General features: G+C 39.3%; 2 protein-coding genes across 3 annotated transcripts; both read right to left on the reverse strand.

Moving 5' to 3' along the window:
- On the reverse strand, nucleotides 1-26,835 carry LOC103505077 (ionotropic receptor 25a-like). The gene is made up of 9 exons (XM_026820463.1): nucleotides 26,775-26,835; nucleotides 26,244-26,396; nucleotides 4,011-4,170; nucleotides 3,091-3,233; nucleotides 2,306-2,532; nucleotides 1,598-1,779; nucleotides 1,119-1,236; nucleotides 299-526; nucleotides 1-123 (listed from the first exon to the last, which is right to left on the reverse strand). Exons 1-9 carry the CDS (start codon nucleotides 26,833-26,835, stop codon nucleotides 1-3), a joined length of 1,395 nt encoding a protein of 464 aa, XP_026676264.1.
- On the reverse strand, nucleotides 6,257-7,594 carry LOC103505069 (fibroblast growth factor receptor 2-like). Of its 2 annotated transcripts, XM_008469380.1 has the most exons (3): nucleotides 7,315-7,411; nucleotides 6,798-6,861; nucleotides 6,257-6,419 (listed from the first exon to the last, which is right to left on the reverse strand). In XM_008469380.1, the coding sequence occupies exons 1-3, from the start codon at nucleotides 7,408-7,410 to the stop codon at nucleotides 6,376-6,378; spliced, it is 204 nt and encodes a 67-aa protein (XP_008467602.1). In that variant the 5' UTR covers nucleotide 7,411; the 3' UTR covers nucleotides 6,257-6,375. The 2 variants fall into 2 exon arrangements, with proteins under 2 accessions (XP_008467602.1, XP_008467601.1); XM_008469379.3 differs by lacking the exons at nucleotides 6,257-6,419; nucleotides 7,315-7,411 and adding an exon at nucleotides 7,495-7,594 and having other exon boundaries at nucleotides 6,694-6,861.
- Nucleotides 26,836-27,246: the final 411 nt, after the last annotated feature.

A 27,246-nucleotide genomic window follows, 5' to 3' on the forward strand; every position in this document is an offset into this window, starting at 1 on the left:
TTACTTGGTAAAATTGCTCTGGTAATGTCGGTTCCTCACATTCTCGTAGTCGGTGATGGCGGCAATTTTCATCTTCCTGTTGAACTCGTCAATATTTTGCTTGTTCGCCGCGAACTCATTAAGCTGGGGATTCCTGTACTTGTACCACCAATATTCAAACGCGAGGGTCACACATGTCAGTGTAGATCAAAAACTCGCCCCTTAATCCTCAGCGCTTACCAAGACGGTGACTATTTTGTAAACAGTCACTGCTGAACAGTGTAGATCAAAAACTCGCCCCTTAATCCTCAGCGCTTACCAAGACGGTGACTATTTTGTAAACAGTCACTGCTGAAAAGTTGGCCAGGCTTGCTGCATCTTTCACCATGATAGGCGAGTTCAGGTTGGCCTTCCAAGTGCCGACCGCTTCAGAGCTCACTGGCTGACTGTTTATAATAGACACCTTTTCCAGATGAGCAGTGAATTCCTCAAAACTGTGCCCGTTGGTTTCGATGACGAATGTCCCGTAGGAGGTAGGCTCCGAGACCTGGAATCATTTCATGAGAGGATTTCTTTTGTTGATTTTCCTTTGGAAACAGTTACTGTCTCATTTTATCGTTTCAGAATTTAGATCAACTAAATAGAGGATCAAGTATTAACGCATGGATTCGATAATTTATGTTGATTAAAAATGGTCCTGGGCCGTATTTCCAGATGGTACGGTTCGGCCGTTATACGGGTGAGACCTGGAATCATTTCATGAGAGGATTTCTTTTGTTGATTTTCCTTTGGAAACAGTTACTGTCTCATTTTATCATTTCAGAATTTAGATCAACTAAATAGAGGTGTCCTTTTCAACACACCTTTGTATTAACGCATGGATTCGATAATTTATGTTGATTAAAAATGGTCCTGGGCCGTATTTCCAGATGGTACGGTTCGGCCGTTATACGGGGGAAAAGGTCAAATTTAGTTTGCGTTTGCGGTTCCCAGGACTTTACCTTTAGCCTCAGGCCGCTCAAATTTTGCAGAGAGGTTGATTTATGTACCTAGATCTGCCCTTATGTCTAACGCATTTTGATATTGGATCGTTTTCTCATATTTCCTAGATCCCAGACCTTATGTTCCTTCGGACTTACTTGTTTCAAATATCTTCTCAGGTCAAAGTTCTTCCGGTTGGGTAGGTTGTCCTCATTATATTCCTCGCAGGTGACATAAGTGAAGTTTTTCGACCACTCTCCTGCATCCAGCATTGCCCTGAAATCCCCGGAAATTCATATCATCTCGATATTATTGATAAAACTCGTCGAGTTCCATATGGTTTGACGTTTTTATGACATATTTAAATAATTGTATATTTAATTTAATACCTAATAATTGTGACTGATCTACTTAAGTATTTACAGGTTAAGGGATATATCTAATAAAGCATTTCTTTGGAAAGATAAACCCATTCTAATACTGCATTCTACATTTGTGTCATTATAACTCATAAACTTTTGTGGTACAGGTTTCCTATCCCTACCCTTGAAGATAAGCGTACGTATGTAAAAACCTTTTCGAACCTTTTGTTTAGCACCTTTTAGTAAAAAGTTAGTAAAACTTGATAAATACTTACTTAGCCGCTATGAACGTCCTAAATGCCAGGTCAAAGTAGAACGCAGCACTTATTTCAGGTTCAGCTGTCAGCCCATACGTGGTCTTCAAGTTGGAAAGCTTTTCCTTTGCCGTCGGATCTGGTTCCGGTTTGACATAGAGGATACTGGCATTTGAGCACGCACATTTCAGTCCTCCTTTGTCCTGAAAATAAAATTTGTCTACTGGGGACCAGTACAGAAAAAAAGCCTTTCTTAAGTTGTGGCCCCACATAGTTGACGCCGCCGATCGACGAGGTGAAGAGGTGAATCTATGTTGTCGAGGCAGGCAGACAGTGTACGGTATCAGTTGACATTGATCGACGGCGTCGCCTACTTATTATGTGTGGACAGCTTTACACCTACTTATACCTTTCTTATTGTGCCGTTCAATTTTCTATTTTCTTTCTCCTCTTATCCCCTCTGTCTTCGTTTCTATCTTTCTTTCTTCTATCCCTCCCTCCCGCCGTTTTCTTCCCTCTTCCTTTGTTTATTTCTCTTCTCTCCCTCTCTCTCTCCCTCCCCTCCCTCTCTCAAATTTATAGTTGGAATTTTAATACATATGGGAACTCACTTCACGGGTAGTTATTAGAAAATTTGGTGCTCTTGGCACATCCACCAATAACAACATTAACAATTATCTCTCTTTCTTTCTCTTTCTTCTCTCCTTCCCCCCGTTTCCACCACTCTACCAGAGTTATCGCATGCCACGCGAACTTTCGGCCAAAAAACTTGTTCACGTTGGCGCTGTCCAGGATCATTTTGATTGTCTGCAGACGACCGAGGATAAAATAGTTGACAATGTCCAAGTCCTTGAAGCGGAACAGTTGTCGTTTGACGCTGCGAGAATCTTCAACTGGCGCGATAATGTGACGTGTCGGGATGTTCTGCAGGAGAGACTTGTACTTGTGGTCGAAGACTGGAAGAACGAAAGCGATGGTCAGTAAAGCTGTGTCCACACATAGTCTACGGCCGGCGATCGATGTGGATCGACGGCCGGTCGACTATGTGTGGACACACCTTAATAATTACAAAAGGAGTGTTCGAAAATAGGTCATCTGTTCCCCAGTAGTCAGAAACAGTTCATAAGGTGGACATTGATTTAATGCTGGTAACGTCCTTGTTTATGATAAAGATATTGTTATTTTCGGATGATTTTCCATGGCTCATAATTTATAGTAGACTCTTTGTAAGCACCTTGGTGTTGGGCATCTACCGTCAAATAATTCTACTTGGGTACTTGGCTCTATTAATCTCATAATTTATAGTAGACTCTTTGTTAGCACCTTGGTATTGGGCACCTACCGTTAAATAATTCTACTTGGGTACTTGGCTCTATTAATGTACATTGCATTGCACATAGCACATAGCCTAATAACGTTTCTTTCTTGAGCAACACTTACTGAAAGAGTCATCAAAGAGTATCCCAGCATCCGTGATATTCTGCATGAACGTTTCTTTCTTGAGCAACACTTACTGAAAGAGTCATCAAAGAGTATCCCAGCATCCGTGATATTCTGCATGAGAATAATGGCTCGGATTACTTCAGGCAAAATGTCACCGGGTGGATTCACCTGGATCAAATATTTCATCTGCTCCCCATCCAGATTACGCCACTGCCTGGAATTCACAGAAGCAAAGTGCAGTGAAGTTTAGCACCTTTGAGCGTGGTGTGCGCCTAGGTGGGTGAACTAGTACCTGGTAGGCGTGCAACACGTGTTAATCCGAATACTCGCTATTTCGTAGCCTATTAAGCTGTGTCCACACATAGTCGACGCCGTCTATCGACGCGATCGATAGTCGATTGACGAGGTGAATCTATGTGGTCGAGGCAGTGTACAGTTACAGTCTACATCGATCGACGCCGCGCGGCGTTCAATAGGTGAACTAGTACCTGGTAGGCGTGCAACACGTGTTAATCCGAATACTCGCTATTTCGTAGCCTATTAAGATGTGTCCACACATAGTCGACGCCGTCTATCGACTCAATCGATAGTCGATTGACGAGGTGAATCTATGTGGTCGAGGCAGTGTACAGTTACAGTCTACATCGATCGACGCCGCGCGGCGTTCAATATGTGTGTACACAGCTTTATATCCTATGTTTTGTGCAATTCCAATAGATTCCCGTCTAATAACTTGACTAGAATATTACTGGATGCCATCGCTAGTGGTGTAGGACCCTCCAGTGGCTGAACTACCTTCTGGTGTAATCCAGCCATAAGAGATTATCTTACCGTACATCACCGTCCTGTCCATACATGTTTTGTGCAATTCTAATAGATTCCCGTCTACTAACTTGACTAGAATATTACTGGATGCCATCGCTAGGGGTGTAGGACCCTCCAGTGGCTGAACTACCTTCTGGTGTAATCCAGCCATAAGAGATTATCTTACCGTACATCACCGTCCTGTCCATAAGACCCACTAACCGTGGGTAAAGCCAGAGCCGAAGTGAACGTTTTGACTGCCTCCGACATCACCCCACTGGTTGTCGTATCTAAGACGAGATCTGGAGGTTTGCCGGCGACTATAGTCTCGTTGAACTTCGCGCATACTTGAAGCAGATAAACGGATCAGATTAGTTGTACCAACCTAATAGAGACCCACTTAGGTAGAAGGTAACCCCTTGGCGAGAAGTTCCCACAACCTAAACCGTCAAGCTCTATCCATATGTTGCCAAATTATCAAATATTTTAGTATAAAATCTCATTCCTCAGATGAGATTGAACAATTGACCTCTTTTGTCCTAATAGGCACTAAAACGGTAGTGTAGCGTCCACCAGGCCGTACAGTAATCGTAAGGTACTACCTACCTTATTTTATAAATGACTAACCCTAGTAATTTATACCCCAAGAAGCAATTATCCAAAACTTACACATATCCAGAAATTCCTGGGGTGTAAATAGACACCTAGCGTCACCTACTTATTTGACCTAATCATATCTAAATAAATGTAGAGGAAGAAGTTACATTACTAACAATATCCATACCTGTAGGTTAGGTAGGAAAAGCATACCTTATTTGCCTTCTTATTCATCTCATCTCATATTTTACAGATAGATACAAGAATACTAATCTCTATTTACAAATCAATTGACTAGGTCTACTGGGGACCAGTACAGAAAAAAAGCCTTTCTTAAGTTGTGGCCCCACATAGTTGACGCCGCCGATCGACGAGGTGAAGAGGTGAATCTATGTTGTCGAGGCAGGCAGACAGTGTACGGTATCAGTTGACATTGATCGACGGCGTCGCCTACTTATTATGTGTGGACAGCTTTACACCTACTTATACCTTTCTTATTGTGCCGTTCAATTTTCTATTTTCTTTCTCCTCTTATCCCCTCTGTCTTCGTTTCTATCTTTCTTTCTTCTATCCCTCCCTCCTGCCGTTTTTTCTACTGGGGACCAGTACAGAAAAAAGCCTTTCTTAAGTTGTGGCCCCACATAGTTGACGCCGCCGAGCGACGAGGTGAAGAGGTGAATCTATGTTGTCGAGGCAGGCAGACAGTGTACGGTTTCAGTTGACATTGATCGACGGTGTCGCCTACTTATTATGTGTGGACAGCTTTACACCTACTTATATCTTTCTTCTTGTCCCGTTCAATTATCTATTTTCTTTCTCCTCTTATCCCCTGTGTCTTCGTTTCTTTCTTTCTTTCTTCTATCCCTCCCTCCCGCCGTTATCTTCCCTCTTCCTTTGTTTCTTTCCCTCTCTCTCTCTCTCTCCCTCTCCCTCTCTAAAATTTATAGTTGGAATTTTAATACATATGGGAACTCACTTCACTGGTAGTTATTAGAAAATTTGGTGCACTTGGTACATCCACCAATAACAACATTAACAATTATCTCTCTCCCTTTCTCTTTCTTCTCTCCTTCCCCCCGTTTCCTCTACTCTACCAGAGTTATCGCATGCCACGCGAACTTTCGGCCAAAAAACTTGTTCACGTTGGCGCTGTCCAGGATCATTTTGATTGTCTGCAGACGACCGAGGATAAAATAGTTGACAATGTCCAAGTCCTTGAAGCGGAACAGTTGTCGTTTGACGCTGCGAGAATCTTCAACTGGCGCGATAATGTGACGTGTCGGGATGTTCTGCAGGAGAGACTTGTACTTGTGGTCGAAGACTGGAAGAACGAAAGTGATGGTCAGTAAAGATGTGTCCACACATAGTCTACGTGTGGACACACCTTAATAATTACAAAAGGAGTGTTCAGAAATAGGTCATCTGTTCCCCAGTAGTCAGAAACAGTTCATTAGGTGGACATTGATTTAATGCTGGAAACGTCCTTGTTTATGATAAACATATTGTTATTTTCGGATGATTTTCCATGGCTCATAATTTATAGTAGACTCTTTGTAAGCACCTTGGTGTTGGGCACCTACCGTTAAATAATTCTACTTGGGTACTTGGCTCTATTAATGTACATTGCATTGCACATATCCTAATAACGTTTCTTTCTTGAGCAACACTTACTGAAAGAGTCATCAAAGAGTATCCCAGCATCCGTGATATTCTGCATGAGAATAATGGCTCGGATTACTTCAGGCAAAATGTCACCGGGTGGATTCACCTGGATCAAATATTTCATCTGCTCCCCATCCAGATTACTAATCCTAATCACGCTCTCTCTAGGTTGTGTGAAAATTGCAACTAAAAAATTGACTACTTTCATTTATTGTCAAATTCCAAGATTCCAACCCCTCATCATCGTTATGACAGTCTAGTTTCGACTTCCTGTTTAGAACAGGTGACACTTTTTACAATAGATAGGCGCAAGTCTCTTCATCATCATTGGACTCATCTTCAGATTTCTAAAATACAAATAACAAATCCTATTTATAAATAACAATAGCGCTGTCAAATTTGGACTTGGCTTAGGGCGAAGCGCTACTGAAATTCCATTTCTAAAATACAAATAACAAATCCTATTTATAAATAACAATAGCGCTGTCAAATTTGGACTTGGCTTAGGGCGAAGCGCTACTGCGCTCCTAATCACGCTCTCTCTAGGTTGTGTGAAAATCGCAACTAAAAATTTGACTAATTTCATTTATTGTCAAATTCCAAGATTCCAACCCCTCATCATCGTTATGACAATCTAGTTTCGACTTCCTGTTTAGAACAGGTGACACTTTTTACAATAGATAGGCGCAAGTCTCTTCATCATCATTGGACTCATCTTCAGAAGATGGAGGTGTGTCCAACAGGGGAGCTTCAAGCTCCAAATACTCCTGCCCTAGGTACTGAAACAGGAAAGAAGGGGGAAATAAATCATTTGAACTTGGTATTACAAATGGCCATCTTTGAAGTTATCTTTTCATGGCGCTGCTAGAATTGAAAATGTAGTGAAATAAATCATTTGAACTTGGTATTACAAATGGCCATCTTTGAAGTTATCTTTTCATGGCGCTGCTAGAATTGAAAATGTAGTCCCCGAATTAGGAATACAATATGCCTTCGCCAACAGAGATTAATACCCTATTACGAAAAGCCATCTGTCTGCAATATTTATTTTAATATTATTACTATTATTATTTTTTTCTTGTAGTAGTAGTAGTCTCTCCATTCACCCCTGGTGGGCGATTGAAGGGGGTGCCTTCCGCCTTTCGCCTCAATCTCTCTCCATTCTATCTCTTCAAATGTTTGATCAGTTGGCAAAGAACCCCTGGAATCGTTCAAAAGAAGGGAGAACTTACCTCGTTTGCAGTAATTGTCAGTATCCTGTCCAGCTTAGATACCAATTGAATAAATTCAGGTCTCTCGCTGGCAACATAACTCCAACAGTCTCGCATTAGTTCGCCTCCATTCTATCTCTTCAAATGTTTGATCAGATGGCAAAGAACCCCTGGAATCGTTCAAAAGAAGGGAGAACTTACCTCGTTTGCAGTAACTGTCAGTATCCTGTCCAGCTTAGATACCAATTGAATAAATTCAGGTCTCTCGCTGGCAACATAACTCCAACAGTCTCGCATTAGTTCGTAACTGAAATCGAAAGAAATTGCTTGATGAGTGATGACTTAGAAAAAACATTGAATAGATAAAAAAAATCAATCGAGAACACCCTAATGAGCAATAAATAATCATTAAAACACAATTGAATTAATGAAGCAATGTCAATATTTGATGATGTCACGAAAGATCTAACCAGGTCGCAGTGACAAAGGGCGTTTATTAAAGCCGATGGTCTGCCGGTTTAACGTCAAATGAGTGATGACTTAGTAAGAACATTGAATAGATAGAAAAATCAATCGAGAACACCCTAATGAGCAATAAATAATCATTAAAACATAATGGAATTAATGAAGCGATGGCAATATTTGATGATGTCACGAAAGATCTAACCAGGTCGCAGTGACAAAGGGCGTTTATTAAAGCCGATGGTCTGCCGGTTTAACGTCAATGTACTGTATAATTTGCTAATGGAGCAGTTGCAAATGGGTAAAAATTATTAATAAATGGTTGATTCCTATGTAAAAAGTTGTGAAAAATCCAAATCTGAGGTCAAAACTCCGAATCATTTTTCCTGCTCTTTGACTTTGAAACATCACCAAAGTAAGCGCAACTGTTCTATTGGATACACTGGTTAATCTACTTTGAAAAATATACCAATACCAATATTTGATAGAGGTTTAACGTCAATGTACTGTATAATTTGCTAATGGAGCAGTTGCAAATGGGTAAAAATCATAAATAAATGGTTGATTCCTATGTAAAATGTTGTGAAAAATCCAAATCTGAGGTCAAAACTCCGAAAAAATTACTGTAAAAGGTCGAAAATCCAATTTTCATTTTCCGTTCTAATGAACAGTTACCTTATGTCACTGATGATCATCTTAAACACTTCATTTGTAAAAAGAGATACATTAAAAGTTTACAGCAATTTGCTCAAATGAAAAATGAGGAAAGAAGATCTGTTGTGAAGTTCATGAATGATGAACAGTATTCAGATATGTTGAAGGTGCTGGGGAATATGCCTTATGTCGATCTTCATGTGCAGCCTGAAGTGATAGATGATGAGGCTACTACAGAGTATACTGCTGGTGCCATTATTACTGTGACATGCACTCTTATGATCTTCATGTGCAGCCTGAAGTGATAGATGATGAGGCTACTACAGAGTATACTGCTGGTGCCATTATTACTGTGACATGCACTCTTATGAGGAAGCCCATGTCTGTGTTATTTGGTGATGACACCATAAAAGTTCAGTTCTTGGAACCTTCCAAAGAAGGGGAAGGAGAGATAGAAGAAGAAGAAAAGCCAAATGGCACTATCACTCCAGTTGTAAATAAAGAAAAGCAACAAACTCATAGACCAGTTTGGATGAAAAATAAAAAAGGTGGAAAGAAAAAGAAATTCACCAAGAACAAACATGACAAGAAATCCTCTGGTCAGAAGAAAATTACCAACACTGTGGAACAAACTGAGGCTCCTGCTGATGTAGCCAAAGTTGAAAAGAAGGACACACCAGAGGAGAGCAAGGATGTGTCCTCAGAGAGTGAAGAAGAATCAGATCTGTCTGATGTTGAGAATGATGAAGTTGTTGATAAGAAAGAGAAGAATGAAGATTCAAATAATAAATCTGAGGAGTCCAGTGATGATGATGATGACTGGGAGAAATACCAAACTGGTCTTAACAAGCGGGATAAAGTACTTGAAGGTAGAAGTAAGCAGTCTCACTCTAATAGACCCAGAACCCGATAACGTGGATGAGACAAAAAAGACAAACAAAGATAATAAAATTAAAGATGACCCTGGTATAAAAAAAGAGAAAACCGAGTGTGAAAATGTGAAGGAAAGTACCAATAACGACGACGATGAAGATTATGATGATGAATTATTGAAACAATTTGAATGCAACATGAGTGTCGATGAAGAGGAAGTTATTGATGTAAAAGTTACCAATGATCATGAATATGTCCGAACTCGTCAAACAAATGAAGAACAGAATTCTACTGAACCTGGACATGGTGGTACTGATCAGAAATCAGAAACGACACCTCCTCATGAGGTCATGTTTGAACAAGATAGTATGTCTTCCACTAGTGAATCATCATTTACCACCTCCTTACTTCCCTCATCTACGTGTTGCCCTGAAGTACATGACCTGTTAAAAACTATGAATGCTAGGCTGGAAAAATGTTTGCATTTGCCAGACAAAATGGAAGAATTCATGAAAGAACAGACAAGGTTGTTAAAGGAAGATATTGAAGAGCGCAAGCGAACCAGTGCAAGTATGAAAGAAGTGTTGGAGCAACAGACTAGAATAATCGAAGAAAACATTGAAGAAGGCCGGCGAACAAATGCATTTCTGGAGCAAATATTGGAGAAATTAACCAATGAGGCGGCTAGTGAATGTGTAAAATTGTAAACCACACTATTATTATCGTGATAAGGAGCAAATATCCGTCTACTTACTGTTGCTAGACAAAGCTCTCTTCTGCTGATCTCTAGTCTGTCCTTTAATAACCCGTTTCTTCACAGAAAGTACAAAGTATTTATTTACCCATAGTTTTTCAACTATTCACTGAAAAAAAAAGTGAACAATTGCGATTATTTGGTGGGTAATAAAGTTCTAAAGCTGTTGTTTATTTTGTGACAAATAGAATTATTTTTATTTTAATTTGTGAAGATTCTCATCTGAATAATTATTTTTAATAATTATTTTCATTTATATTTAAGTACCTACTTACATAAACTAACACAGTAGATAAATAACTTAATAACTATTAGTAAGGTACACACATTTCATATAAATGGAGAAATTAAGCAACAAAAAGGCAACTAATTTATTTATTTTTCTCAAATACCTATCATAATAATAATTTTATTGCAAGTCATAGTCTCTGGACCTGCTTTAAAGCTAACAGCTAAGGTATGTGATAAAAAAAAAAAACAGAGCAAATTTTGATTTTTTCCCCGTAAATCGCTAAAAAGATATATGTACTCCTTTCGTATTTTCATTCCAACTCATTATACTTAATTAAAATATTATTGCTTATTGTAATTTGAAACACAGTAGGTGAAGTAAAAAGGTACCTACTTACCTGCATATTTAGGCGTGTATTAGTGTATGGTAGGTACCTAATTACATGCATACCTACATCTCTGATTCTCAGTTAGCTACCACCAAGTTCATAGGACTTTAGTCATTCTAGCTTATAAATTTTGATTAATCTTGTTATGTATTATGAAATACTAAATGGTTATTATTTAACACTTCTCTTTACAAATTTAAACCAATGATTCTTTCATTTCCTGAATTTTACAGCTAACTATAGTCCGTTTCATAATTCGCTAATAATCAATCGAAGGAACTTTCACCATTGTGACAATAAAAAATAAAAGACTTTAACAAAACAAAATGATTTGGAAATTTTGACTTACCTGGACATTTCTTGGTCGGTGTGATGGACAGGGTTCCTGTCACGATAAAGCTCACTAGAAAAATCTGTCGTCCTCCTAGCATACTCTCGCCAATTTTATTTTCCTCTTAAAAAAAAACTTCGTCTATGTGTGATCGCACCGCTCGCTCTTTTCATACTAGGGAAAAACTTCCATTCTCAGTGTGAATTCTAATGAGTTCTCCTATAATCTGCGGTGAAAAATCAAGATATTGATCAGTGGCGTGGACAGTGGGGAAGCTTGTATTCGGTTTATCGAGGTAAATCCCCCGAGAATCGTAGTCAGAAGTGATGCTACCATCATAGGAGTGTCTTACCTACCTCTCTACCATCCTGTCCACTGACCATTCACTGTCGAGGAATTGTCGGGAAAAAAAATTGTTATTGTTAATGATTCCATTTGAAGTTCTATCAAGTAAATACGAACCATCCTATACGGATTAATAGGATGATATGTGCGTATTAGGTTTACCTATAATTATGTAGGTATTCTGCGCCTGACTCATGATAACAATACCTACCTAGTTGGGACTTCATCATCTTGAGTTCTTCTTAAGGCAGATGAGAATATTTAAATTGTCCTGACTCGTGCTACTTTCTAAGAAAAGTTAATATGTGTAATCTGAGTAGAAATGACGTGGTATTTTCTTCTTGTTTCTCTAGATCTCTAGCATAATCGTAAGCCTGATCTCACACTGCAGCGCGTCTACTCGTCCAATGTGAAACGGGCCTTAGGCCAGCCACTCACTATCAGGTAGACCTTACAGATGGACATTTTCAGCCGTACCTGTCAGGTCTACCTGATAGTGAGTGGCTGGCCCAAGGAACTTTCAAACAACCCAACAACTGACCATGAAATGGCTAGACTCAACTAAAGCAGTTATCGCACTAGCACTATCTACCCTACAAACACGTTTTACATATTATACATAAGTAGAATAATAGCATTTGTACAATACAATTACAAGTATATCCGGAAGCGAAAATCTGCATCACGAACATGCAATTAATTTAATTATAAGTGAAGGAGGACCACAAACTAACTCTAGGTAAGTAGATAAATACTAGATCATATTATCATATACGATCAAGCTGTGTCCACACATAGTTGACGTCGTCGATCAAAGTCGACTGAAACCATACACTGCCTCGTCAACATAAATTCACCTCGTCGATCGACGGCGTCGACTATTTGTGGACGCAGCTTTACATCAACAACTTTAATATGACCATGTATTTGTCCCATGTAAGATGAGACACTTATTGAAAGTTTTTCATGATTTTGGTTTTACCTCCCAAGTGTTTTACGGTTTTAATCCAAGTCCTTAGAACACTGATGAGTGATGGAAAAAAGCTATGGCGCTTTTGCGTGACTAATGTAAGCTTGTCTAAAAACTTTATGAGACCAGTTGCAGAGTCATGTCTGAGGGGTCTGTCAACATCAGGTTTATCAATTTCAAATAGTGGAAGGACTTTTGAAGGTAATTATTGGTAGACGGGTGATCAATTAGCTACCGGCCTCCCGGGAGAAAGGAAGGATCCCTACGGGATCCCTGAGGACTCCGGGGTGATTGATTTGGCCTATGGCCAGCAATTTATGTTACTGAAAATCTTTCTTTCTTGTCATGATATATAGGAAATCTCCTAAGGCCAGCCACACACTATCAGATAGACCTGACAAGTCCACCTAATCAGGTCCTCCTGTCAGGGTTACCTGATACCTGACGAGCACACTCACTATCAGGTAGACCTGACAGGTATGGCTGAAAATTTCCGCCCGTCAGGTCTACCTGATAGTGAGTGACTGGCCTTAAGGATAGTGTTTCCTTGTCAGCTTCTTGGGTGCGAATTGATAATGGTAAAACCAGTTGGATTCAATGTACAAAATAACATGATTCTATCACAGATAAACATTAACGTTGACCCTTGTAACAAGATCTTGGTATGAGGGTCAATGAGTCGAATACCAGGAACGTTGGATCCCGTATATCTTCTGCCTGCCGTCCAGTTGAGATCTGCTCAGCTGTTGTAATTGGTTATTTTCGACGGCAAATCAAAACAAACGATCTCTCGTCCATTTTTCTTTTCGTTCAGCGACCAGTGAACTTCGAGATCGATCTGAAAATAATTCAATAGACCGTTCAAATATGGAGGCAAAATTGGGGACTTTTGAGTCCTATTCGGGTAATATGATAAACAAAGAATAGGGGAGCTTTTTAAAGAAAGTTCTTTGCATCGGTTTTGATCTTGGGTGATGTCAAATCTGAACGGGAATACCTATAGCCTATAGCCCTATAGGTAGTTATTCCCCCCTTTGTACCCACGACTCCCACGAGTTGTGTATGGTTTAAATGGTTTCTCTCTCTTCCCTCTCCATTTGTGCTTACCTTTGGATACCTGTCCAATATCTTGAACGTGTTGATATATCGATATACATGGTCCTTTTTTAGCGGACAGCTGACTTTGGTTTTGCCGTCCGTGTCAAAAATGCTGGAACACACCGAAGTCCCGTCTACACCAATGAAAGGAAATGGGATGCTCAGAATGTTGGCATGGACATTACAGAATAATTCTCTTGCATCGCGATCTGAAAACAAATGGACTTTTTTGAGTGTACGAAGTTGAACATGAAATTGGACGTTTGTGATTTGGCAAATTTCAACAAGATTCTGAAACAGATGATATTTGATATGCGGATACTGCGGATATACATGGTAATGATATAGTAATTCATTCAGTGTCTAACAAAATTACCCACCCGACAGAATTCTCAACTGAATATTTTAGAGATACTTCAAGTTCCCAAGTACTCACATGTTGTTTAATGAGTAGTTAGTTCACTTAACAGTGTCCATAATTTTGCCATCACGTGTATAAACTGTCTACAATTTATGTAATTTCAAACAGAAGGAAAATAATATAAAGTAATACCACTTGCTTATATTCCGCCCCCGTAGCCGGTGCGGAAGGGGAGCAGTTAGAGGCCCCGCAGAGGTATACAAGGTACCCTTAATATACTAAAAGTGTCTGCCTATAACTCACGCATTATTAAATTGATCCTTCAAAGGGGAACCTTGCTGAACTGCAATAGCGTATGGTTTCCTCGAAAATTCATCGCCCACCATTTGAAGGTCACAATTGGTCATAACCAAGTATCGTATGTCCGTAGCGTCTCCTAGAAACAACATAAGGACACTTGGCTAAATGGAAAATAGCGTAAAGGAATATCTAGTATCGTGTTAAAATTGCATGTAGGTATGGAGATTCCTAGACAAGTTGGACGGTTGAGTCGACATCGATCGATGGCCGGTCGACTATGTGTGGACACCTTTAAAGCTTATGCATAGAAGTAAACTCAGTTGCCTCTCTGGTTGGTTCTAACTCTTAAGCTCCAGAGATAGTGAAAAACATTATGTACCCATATCCAAGTATCTCCTTTTGTTTACCGATTACAGTGACTCGGTGTTTAAATTTACACTTTGCTGTTTGCGGTGCTTGAAATGTTATTCTTGAAAGCCATGTTCTCACCCAAGTAGCCGAACCCTTCACTCGAAGACTTGGAGTCTCTCACTCGTTGCACCGCTTCCTCCAAGCTGTTGGGTAGTTTGGCCTCTTTCATGGCTTGCCACATTTTGGTGTACTTGTCACTGACTGGATAGTCCCACACTGCCAACTTGGCTCTCTCAACGTCACTCAGGCTGTCGTTCAAACTCATGTCTTTCCAAATTCTGTGAAAGAGGAGAGGACAAATTTAGTTTCTTGAGAATCTGACGTTCTCATTTTCATTCTGATGCAAATCCCTTTCCAACTGCAAGAAACTTTGTCGTCAAATGAAAACGTTTACTCCTAAAATCTATCAAGCTTGCCGGGAGGAGCGCGAACGTCAAGAGTTTGAAGCGCCAGCCGGCCTATCTTAACGCGAAACAGAGTTTCACGGTTTTTGGCATTTTCACTTCAATTCATTTCTAGTTCGAGATTTAACCTTTGGGACGATAAATTTCTCATTACAACTCGGACGTAAAACCACGAAAAAATTGAATATGGACGAAATCTAAGACCTTGAGAGACTTACTCATAGAATCTGCCCTCGATATCTGCTCAAATGAAAACGTTTACTCCTAAAATCTATCAAGCGTGCCGGGGGGAGCGCGAACGTCAAGAGTTTGAAGCGCCAGCCGGCCTACCTTAACGCGAAACAGAGTTTCACGGTTTTTGGCATTTTCACTTCAACTTTTCTCCCACTTCAATTCATTTCTGGTTCGAGATTTAACCTTTGGGACGATAAATTTCTCATTACAACTCGGACGTAAAACCACGAAAAATTGAATATGAACGAAATCTAAGACCTTGAGAGACTTACTCATAGAACCTGCCCTCGATGTCTGCCATGCGTTGAAAGTACGTCATGGCCGCGGACCCATTGAGGGGTGCATACTGGATCTTGTACTGTTTGGACAAATCATCCAACGATTCAATCGGAGTGTCCAATCGAGATACGGTGAGGAAAGCAGCCAGATTAGCGGTGTAAGAGGCGATAATGATGAATCCAAAGAGCCACCATGTTGCTGCTACGAGTCGACCCGACAGATTCTTTGGAGCTTCACCACCACCTGTCAGCAGAAATATTCGCGGGGAATGTGAACTAAAACTGCAGTTAATAGTGCTTTAATATTGCTTATTTATACTGCTCGCATAGGACTGAAAAGTCCTTTTACTCGAGCAGTAGGCTACTACTATTATCTATTGTGGTCAAATTCTCAAATTATATTGAGGATAAAATTCCATACCTCGGCTGGGATTGAACCCACGCCCTCCTGTTTACTAGGCGTGTGGACACACCTTAATAATTACAAAAGGAGTATTCAGAAATAGGTCATCTGTTCCCCAGTAGTCAGAAACAGTTCATAAGGTGGACATTGATTTAATGCTGGTAACGTCCTTGTTTATGATAAACATATTGTTATTTTCGGATGATTTTCCATGGTTCATAATTTATAGTAGACTCTTTGTAAGCACCTTGGTGTTGGGCATCTACCGTCAAATAATTCTACTTGGGTACTTGGCTCTATTAATGTACATTGCATTGCACATAGCCTAATGACGTTTCTTTCTTGAGCAACACTTACTGAAAGAGTCATCAAAGAGTATCCCAGCATCCGTGATATTCTGCATCAGAATAATGGCTCGGATTACTTCAGGCAAAATGTCACCGGGTGGATTCACCTGGATCAAATATTTCATCTGCTCCCCATCCAGATTACAGTATGCTGCCAATATGCATAGCCACACCCCAGTCTCGAGAACCGTGAGAAATTTGAACAGCGAAGTGGGGGTTTTCGGTTTTTTCATGAGGATTGTGATGCCCACCAAATCATAATAAGGAACTGTAAAGTCCACCACATTCTCTCTTTCTGCCATTACCGACAGTGAGCCGAGGGCAATATCTGCACGCTGAAAAAAGTACCATCGGTGTCAGTAGGTATGGGTTGACGAAAAAATCAATGTTTAGCTTGGATTTGGTAGCTATCAATGAATACCGCATCCTTAAGGTGTGTCGAAATGTTGTGGACCGACCGTCCATCCACATGGATTCACAATAAATTCACATTGATCGACGCCCGTCGACTATGTGTGGACAAACATTTAGCCGAGACACTAACATTATGAGAGGGAGGGAAAGAGATTAGAGAGCAACTGGAAAATTATATAGCCCTAAATAACAAAACTTTGGTCCGGAATAACGGCCGAACCGTACCTTCTGAAAACAGGGCCCAAGGATATTTTTGATTTAAATTCACACGTGGATCGTTCCCAGGAAGCTACTAACTAACATGGGTCCTTCTTCCTGGGAACGATTGACTCACTGTCTTACCTTTTCAATGAGCTCCTTAATCATGCCATTCCACGTTGACGAAAAAATCAATGTTTAGCTTAGATTTGGTAGCTATCAAAGAATACCGCGTCCTTAAGGTGTGTCGAAATGTTGTGGACCGACCGTCAATCCACATCGATTCACAATAAATTCACATTGATCGCTATGTGTGGACAAACCTTTAGCCGAGACACTAACATTATGAGAGAGGGAAAGAGATTAGAGAGCAACTGGAAAAATGTATAGCCCTAAATAACAAAACTTTGGTCCGGAATAACGGCCGAACCGTACCTTCTGAAAACAGGGCCCAAGGATATTTTTGATTTAAATTCACACGTGGATCGTTCCCAGGAAGAAGGGCCTATTTTATTTGTGCTACTAACTAACATGGGTCCTTCTTCCTGGGAACGATTGACTCACTGTCTTACCTTTTCAATGAGCTCCTTAATCATGCCATTCCACTGACCATTTTCGTCCATGTTACCAAACGAGTTATCCGGAGCCACAAATATTTCATATTCAAAACCAACCAGTTTCCGAATTTCTTCAATTAGATCGATGCAGTAACCTTTGTATTTTACACCTCCACCTCCTTCGCTCTCCTCTCTCATCACAAAAGGTTCTTGCTGTAAGCATAAAATTTGTCAGTGGAATTCAGACCTAATGACGAAAGACAAGGCACATATTCTACTTGTGGATGATCGATATTAAACATCCAATCATACGAGTATTAATGAAAACTATTTTGCATACTGAGCGCAGATCGTCAGGTACAAGGTACAAGATTACGAAATATGAGACCACATGCGTCTAATGTAGCAGCTGTTTCAATGCTACGAAATAAAATTTTCAACCAAAAATTAAAAAAAAAACTTGTCGAGGGCCAGCCTAGTCAGCTTAGTTGGTAGTGCGTCTACCTTGTAAGCGCTAGGCCGCGGGTTCGATTCCCGCCTGGGGCGGATTTTATCCCGATAGGATAATGTTGGTTCTCGGAACGTCTGGCTTTCTCCAATCCTGTCTCCCTTCTCTCCTGCCTCATTTCGGGACGATAAGACCTTAGCAGTTCCCTCTGCCAAACCTCTTAAAAAAAGATTTTTTTTCAGTGTAGATCAAAAACTCGCCCCTTAATCCTCAGCGCTTACCAAGACGGTGACTATTTTGTAAACAGTCACTGCTGAGAAAGAAATATTAGTAATAGTGCTCATTTATACTGCTCTAATAGGAATTAAAGAGTCCCCTCAACCCAGCAGTAGGCTACTACCATTATTGTGGTCAAATTCTCAAACAATGTTGAGGATTGGATCTCGGGTATTGGTTACATACCTTGAGGCGTGAGTCAGAAATATTAGTAATAGTGCTCATTTATACTGCTCTAATATGAATTAAAGAGTCCCCTCAACCCAGCTGTAGGCTACTACCATTATTGTGGTCAAATTCTCAAACAATGTTGAGGATTGGATCTCGGGTATTGGTTACATACCTTGAGGCGTGAGTGACGTCATACAAAACCAAAGGCATTCCTTGAGATTGAACTCCCGTTTTTCCTCATCATCCTTGTACTTCTCCCGATTATTTTGATAGCTGTATGGACTCCAACGATCGAATAACCACATGAGAACGCTGTAAGACGAAAGAAACCCAGTTGGACCTATATCTCCAGTTGTGAGATCCTATTTAAATTCTATTCATGTAGAACTTTTGAAGATTATTGAGTAGAAATGTTCCTCAAATATGAGCATCACGTGTGAATAGTTTTCATTCACAAGTAAGCACAAGACGAATCCTATTTCTGTAGAATTCCTCAAATCCTTTCGTCATATTCTAGGTACGAACCGAAACATTCCCAAATCCAATGACTCATTTCGTGACGTGGGTGGCGGCCAAATAGGACAGAATCACCTACCTTGTAAAGAAGTATGCTGCTTCACGTGTGAATAGTTTTCATTCACAAGTAAGCACAAGACGAATCACATTTCTGTAGAATTCCACAAATCCTTTCGTCATATTCTAGGTACGAACCAAAACATTCCCAAATCCAATGACTCATTTCGTGACGTGGGTGGCGGCCAAATAGGACAGAATCACCTACCTTGTAAAGAAGTATGCTGCTAGCATCAAGAGTCCATGATAAAGTAAGTCTAATTAAGATTTTATTCTAGGTATCCAAAGTAGGTACATCCTAACTTATTGGGCCCACCACACATTGGAAGCCTAGACTCGACTTTTAGTAGCTCGTAGTTGGCTGAAAAACCAAACCTATGAAAATTATAGAGACCCTATATCATTTTCGGTGATCCTTGTTTGAAAGCAAGAGTTACCCAAGAATTCGGCGCAGCTACAGGACTGAAACTCTATTGTGTTTATGTTCAAGTGACTATAGCAACAGTGAAGGAAAAGCAAATGCGGTCCGTATTTTATTGGATTTGATCTCTTCTCTTGTATTTTAATTTTCTTTCATGTTTCAACACTGTTAAAAATGACATCAACAATAGCTAGTTTGAGAAAAAGAAATCAAAAAGTCCCGATAATGAGGATGGAAATCTGTGCTATTTGAATAGATCACAACACTTGATATGCAATTTGGAAAACATTCATAGTATTCATACAATAATTAAGTATTTTACCTTTTCATGTTCAACAGTCAAGAAAAGCATTGTCCGAAACTGTCTCAGTTTGCTATACCTAGTTTACCTAGTTATGTAGGTGGGCACTTATCTAGGTACAGTGAAGTATGAGTGGGAAAAATTTGTCCCCTTGTGGAAATCCAGAAATTTCTTCAAGATCGGAAGAACACCGGTCAACACATTAATTAGACTTACTTTATCATGGACACTCGTTGCTATATTGAAAGCCCAGAAAAGGTTAGGTAGTAGAACAGCTGCGGTAGACAGTAATACTTAGTACACAGGGCTTTCAACATAGCATCAAGAGTCCATGATAAAGTAAGTCTAATTAACATTTTATTCTAGGTATCCAAAGTAGGTACATCCTAACTTATTGGGCCCACCGCACATTGGAAGCCTAGACTCGACTTTTAGTAGCTCGTAGTCGGCTGAAAAATCAAACCTAAAACCTATGAAAATTATAGAAATCCTATTTCATTTTCGGCGATCCTTGTTTGAAACCAGGAGTTACCCAAGAATTCGGCGCAGCTACAGGACTGAAACTCTATTGTGTTTATGTTCAAGTGACTATAGCAACAGTGAAGGAAAAGCATTGTCCAAAACTGTCTCAGTTTGCTATACCTAAGTAGTTTACCTAGTTATGTAGGTGCGGGCTCTTATCTAGGTACAGTGAAGTATGAATGGGAAAAACTTGTCCCCTTGTGGAAATCCAGAAATTTCTTCAATGGAGGCTAGCCACTAATACTTTTTATTTAAATTTTTAGAAACGTTTTAGGTAGGTATGATTCTTCTGGCACTGATTGCTTTTCTTCGGGGTAAGAGGAATAATAAATTTTGAGAACCTCCAAAAGGTACCAATCTACCAATCGATTGAGAAACACAATACCAAGCTAAGCTCATACGGCTACTACTATCGCCAGTGCATCAGGCCAAGTTTCGGTGTCATTTCTACAAGTTTACTGACTTGTAGAAAGTCGTTTTGCAATTGATCGCCCACAATAGGTATGTCGTTACGAAGAGTTTCATCGTCCCTGCGGATCTTTATATTCCTGATGTCAGTGTTCAATCGCCACCACTTGGTTCATGGACAGATCGTGCAAGTATTGAATATTCGTAAGTATCTTTACTAACTATTGTTTTCGGTATTTATACTTGTACTAGAGGTCTTTCGTTAAACATACTTGTACTGCGCCACCCTAAAGTCGGCTCAATAGCCCAAAGTTGTCAACCACTGTTATGCTCGTTGAACCATTATGTCTGTGCATAATATTGGTTTGAATGAATACAGAACTCTGGATTTGTAAACCCAAATGTATATCAGCTAATCTTTTCAAAGGCACTAAGCCATTTCTTTGGGCAAGCCGTCACTTATTAGGTATTGGCAGTACAATATTCCTATACAAAAATGGACGCGGCACACAAGGGATCATCGAGAGACCACCTTATTATTGCTAACCGTAGTTCCTGATTACTACTTGTCTATATTATTCTCAGTGTACATCAACAGTGAAGGTAACATCGTTGCAGACAGAGCTGTAGATGTAGCGCTCAACTTTGTGCTGTTTTCGGTATTTATACTTGTACTAGAGGTCTTTCGTTAAACATACTTGTACTGCGCCGCCCTAAAGTCGGCTCAATAGCCCAAAGGTGTCAACCACTGTAATGTTCGTTGAACCATTATGTCTGTGCATAATATTGGTTTTAATGAATACAGAACTCTGGATTTGTAAACCCAAATGTATATCAGCTTATCTTTTCAAAGGCACTAAGCCATTTCTTTGGGCAAGCCGTCACTTATTAGGTATTGGCAGTACAATATTCCTATACAAAAATGGACGTCCTTTTAGGCTTGGGTAAATAGACAAATAGCGTCACCTACTTATTTGACCTAATCATATCTGAATAAATGTAGAGGAAGAAGTTACATTACTAACAATATCCATACCTGTAGGTTAGGTAGGAAAAGCATACCTACCTTATTTGCCTTCTTATTCATCTCATCTCATATTTTACAGATAGATACAAGAATACTAATCTCTATTTACAAATCAATTGACTAGAAACTATAAAATACACATACCTATTACAAAAACCTATCTTGCAGTAGGTATCTATCTACTAAACACATTATTGTAAATGCTTACAAGAAAATCCCTTTAGGCTTGGGTAAATAGACACCTAGCGTCACCTACTTATTTGACCTAATCATAACTGAATAAATGTAGAGGAAGAAGTTACATTACGTGAATTTATGTTGTCGAGGCAGGCAGACAGTGTACGGTTTCAGTTGACATTGATCGACGGTGTCGCCTACTTATTAAGTGTGGACAGCTTTACACCTACTTATACCTTTCTTCTTGTCCCGTTCAATTTTCTATTTTCTTTCTCCTCTTATCCCCTCTGTCTTCGTTTCTATCTTTCTTTCTTCTATCCCTCCCTCCCGCCGTTTTCATATATGGAATAGAACAAAGCTCTCTGTAAACCACTGAAGAGAACAAGCAACTTGGATAGTTGAACGGAGCTGAGGAGGCCGAAAATTCCCAATATGTATTTTGAGTAGTGAGCATACGTAGTAGCACATTGCTTGCTTGGCCTCTTATCCCACTACATAATTTACGGGTCTACAAATTATAGAATAGAACAAAGCTCTCTGTAAACCACTGAAGAGAACAAGGAACTTGGATAGTTGAACGGAGCTGAGGAGGCCGAAAATTCTCAATATGTATTTTGAGTAGTGAGCATACGTAGTAGCACATTGCTTGCTTGGCCTCTCATCCCACTACATAATTTACGGGTCTACAAATGAATCACTACGAACTATCATAGAAAGAAAACAACCCTCCTTAAAATATCAAAATAAATAGGTATTTTATTTATATTGCATTTCAATTTACATTCGATTATTTCTTTCGTGATCAAAAATTAAATTTCATAAATTAAACATTGGTAAGTAAATAAACTTTATATACAAAATAATACTGATTTAGGTAAAAGATCATTTTTATCCTTAACTCAACGACTTAAAAACCAACTATAAAATACACATACCTACCTACAAAAACCTATCTTGCAGTAGGTGTCGATCTACTTTGCACATTATTGTAAATGCTTACAAGAAAATCCTTTTAGGCTTGTGTAAATCACTTAAAAACCAACTATAAAATACACATACCTATTACAAAAACCTATCTTGCAGTAGGTGTCGATCTACTTTGCACATTATTGTAAATGCTTACAAGAAAATCCTTTTAGGCTTGGGTAAATAGACACCTAGCGTCACCTACTTATTTGACCTAATCATAACTGAATAAATGTAGAGGAAGAAGTTACATTACTAACAATATCCATACCTGTAGGTTAGGTAGGAAAAGCATACCTTATTTGCCTTCTTATTCATCTCATCTCATATTTTACAGATAGATACAAGAATACTAATCTCTATTTACAAATCAATTGACTAGTTTACACAATAGAGCAGTTGCGCTCACTCAGGTTTCAAAGTTAAAGAGCAGAAAAAATGAGGAACTAGGGAATTTTTCTTTTTCTTCTACGACTTCTAGAGCCCGAGATAAATCAATTTAAAAAATACCGGTAAATCTTGAAATCTGGCGTCACGGCATACGCTCCTGTAGGCGATGACGTCACATCAACTGTCCCGAGCAAAACTCCCTTGCAGGCAACACATTAATTTGTTTGTGCGCATACGTTTCTGCGCATCATTTCTTGAAATTTGACGTCACTACTGTTCGAACTTTTTCATTAGATCGGCAAAAGAAAATTGAATTTTCGACCTTTCAAAGTTACTTTTTCCGAGTTTTGACTTCAGATTTGGATTTTTCACAACTTTTTTACGTAGGAATCGACCATTTATTTATAATTTTTACCCAACACTCAGGTTTCAAAGTTAAAGAGCAGAAAAAATGAGGAACTAGGGAATTTTTCTTTTTCTTCTACGACTTCTAGAGCCCGAGATAAATTAATTTAAAAAATACCGGTAAATCTTGAAATCTGACTCACGGCATACGCTCCTGTAGGCGATGACGTCACATCAACTGTCCCGAGCAAAGCTCCCTCGCAGGCAACACATTAATATGTTTGTGCGCATACGTTTCTGCGCATCATTTCTTGAAATTTGACGTCACTACTGTTCGAACTTTTTCATTAGATCGGCAAATGAAAATTGAATTTTCGACCTTTCAAATTTACTTTTTCCGAGTTTTGACTTCAGATTTGGATTTTTCACAACTTTTTTACGTAGGAATCGACCATTTATTTATAATTTTTACCCAACTGCCGTTTTCTTCCCTCTTCCTTTGTTTCTTTCTCTTCTCTCTCTCTCTCTCTCTCCCCCTCTCCCTCCGCTCCCTCTCTCAAATTTATAGTTGGAATTTTAATACATATGGGAACTCACTTCACGGGTAGTTATTAGAAAATTTGGTGCTCTTGGCACATCCACCAATAACAACATTAACAATTATCTCTCTTTCTTCTCTCCTCTCCTCTGTCTCTCCTTCCCCCCATTTCCTCCACTCTACCAGAGTTATCGCATGCCACGCGAACTTTCGGCCAAAAAACTTGTTCACGTTGGCGCTGTCCAGGATCATTTTGATTGTCTGACGCATCTTTTCTTGAAATCTGACGTCACTACTTTCATTAGATCGGCAAATGAAAATTGAATTTCCGACCTTTCAAAGTTACTTTTTCCGAGTTTTGACTACAGATTTGGATTTTTCACAACTTTTTTACGTAGGAATCGACCATTTATTTATAATTTTTACCCAACTGCAACTGCTCCATTCCTACATACAGAACGGGTTCCTACGTAAGTAGATAGGGTTTTTAATATTCAGTCAACTTTGGTGCTCCACTACAAAAGCCTCCACAAAATAGCCTAACAGCATTTCTATGGAGTTACTGATGCTTTGTTTAGACTGCCAATTATGAGGTAAATTAGAAACTATAGGATTATAAAAATAGGAACTTTGACAGACCTAATTTCGCCAAGCAAATAAACACACAGGGACGTACCTCAAATTACCAAAATCCAGGACCCTCTATTTACCAATTTATACGCTACCCACCTTACGTAGTTATATTTACAATCAAAATACATTTTCATTTTAGTGATATGATGAGAACTATTCTTGGTTGCATAGAACCATAAAATTTACAGAAAAAGGAGAAAATTGAATTAAAGTGTTGAATCAGCCAATTAACTAACAGTACCAACACAGGTATCTTTCAATCCGAAATTCCATTGCCAAGCAAATAAACACACAGGGACGTACCTCAAATTACCAAAATCCAGGACCCTCTATTTACCAATTTATACGCTACCCACCTTACGTAGTTATATTTACAATCAAAATACATTTTCATTTTAGTGATATGATGAGAACTATTCTTGGTTGCATAGAACCATAAAATTTACAGAAAAAGGAGAAAATTGAATTAAAGTGTTGAATCAGCCAATTAACTAACAGTACCAACACAGGTATCTTTCAATCCGAAATTCCATTTCTAAAATACAAATAACAAATTGCGCATACTTGAAGCAGATAAACGGATCAGATTAGTTGTACCAAGACCCACTTAGGTAGAAGGTAACCCCTTGGCGAGAAGCTCCCACAACCTAAACCGTCAAGCTCTATTATATGTTGTCAAATTATCAAATTAATATTTTAGTATAAAATCTCATTCCTCAGATGAGACGCGCATACTTGAAGCAGATAAACGGATCAGATTAGTTGTACCAAGACCCACTTAGGTAGAAGGTAACCCCTTGGTGAGAAGTTCCCACAACCTAAACCGTCAAGCTCTATTATATGTTGTCAAATTATCAAATTAATATTTTAGTATAAAATCTCATTCCTCAGATGAGATTGAACAATTGACCTCTTTTGTCCTAATAGGCTAACGGTAGTGTAGCGTCCACCAGGCCGTACAGTAATCGTAAGGTACTACTTGCCATTTTTGCCAGATTCTCTAATAATGGAAGATTGAAATTGCATGCCCTGGACCAAGTTTAAACCCGCGACCTCCTGATTAACAGGAGAGCGTTTGAGCTCTAAGCTACAAAGGCAGGATCTAATCCAAAACCAATTGCTAATTAGATTCATATTAGACACCCAAATCAGAGCATTGCTTACCTTAGGAACAGTAATCGTAAGATGCTACTTGCCATTTTTGAAAGATTCTCAAATAATGGAAGATTGAAATTGCATGCCCTGGACCAAGTTTAAACCCGCGACCTCCTGATTGACAGGAGAGCGTTTGACCTCTAAGCTACAAAGGCAGGATCTAATCCAAAACCAATTGCTAATTAGATTCATATTAGACACCCAAATCAGAGCATTGCTTACCTTATTTTATAAATGACTAACCCTAGTAATTTATACCCCAAGAAGCAATTATTCAAAACTTACACATATCCAGAAATTCCTGGGGTGGCCGTACAGTAATCGTAAGGTACTACTTGCCATTTTTGGCAGATTCTCAAATAATGGAATATTGAAATTGCATGCCCCGGACCAAGTTTAAACCCGCGACCTCCTGATTAACAGGAGAGCGTTTGACCTCTAAGCTACAAAGGCAGAATCTAATCCAAAACCAATTGCTAATTAGATTCATATTAGACACCCAAATCAGAGCATTACTTACCTTATTTTATAAATGACTAACCCTATAGTAATTTATACCCCAAGAAGCAATTATCCAAAACTTACACATATCCAGAAATTCCTGGGGATCTGTCCCTGTGGCGACCACCTTGTAAAATCCATCGATATGAATGCCAAAGCGAGGGTTTCGGCGCACAAAGTTGAGCGCTACATCTACAGCTCTGTCTGCAACGATGTTACCTTCACTGTTGATGTACACTGAGAATAATATAGACAAGTAAGCAGGAACTACTGTTAGCAATAATAAGGTGGTCTCTTGATGATCCCTTGTGTGCCGCGTCCATTTTTGTATAGGAATATTGTACTGCCAATACCTAATAAGTGACGACCTGCCCAAAGAAATGGCTTAGTGCCTTTGAAAAGATAAGCTATTTACATTTGGGTTTACAAATCCAGAGTTCTGTATTCATTAAAACCAATATTATGCACAGACATAAATGGTTCAACGAACATTACAGTGGTTGACACCTTTGGGCTATTGAGCCGACTTTAGGGCGGCGCAGTACAAGTATATTTAACGAAAGACCTCTAGTACAAGTATAAATACAGAAAACAATAGTTGGTAAAGATACTTACGAATATTCAATACTTGCACGATCTGTCCATGAACCAAGTGGTGGCGATTGAACACTGACATCAGGAATATAAAGATCCGCAGGGACAATGAAACTCTTCGTAACGACATACCTATTGTCGGCTGATCAATTGCAAAACGACTTTTTACAAGTCAGTGAACTTGTAGAAATGACACCGAAACTTGGCCTGATGCACTGGCGATAGTTGGAGCCGTATGAGCTTAGCTTGGTATTGTGTTTCTCAATCGATTGATAGATTGGTACCTTTTGGAGGTTCTCAAAATTTATTATTCCTCTTACCCCGAAGAAAAGCAATCAGTGCCAGAAGAATCATACCAAAAATGTTTCTAAAAAATATTAGTGGCTAGCCTCGATTGAAGAAATTTCTGGATTTCCACAAGGGGACAAATTTTTCCCACTCATACTTCACTGTACCTAGATAAGTGCCCACCTCCATAACTCTATGTATAGGT

The sequence above is a fragment of the Diaphorina citri genome, unplaced genomic scaffold, assembly GCF_000475195.1.
Source record: "Diaphorina citri unplaced genomic scaffold, Diaci psyllid genome assembly version 1.1 scaffold149, whole genome shotgun sequence".
Taxonomy (NCBI): Eukaryota; Metazoa; Arthropoda; class Insecta; order Hemiptera; family Psyllidae; genus Diaphorina; species Diaphorina citri.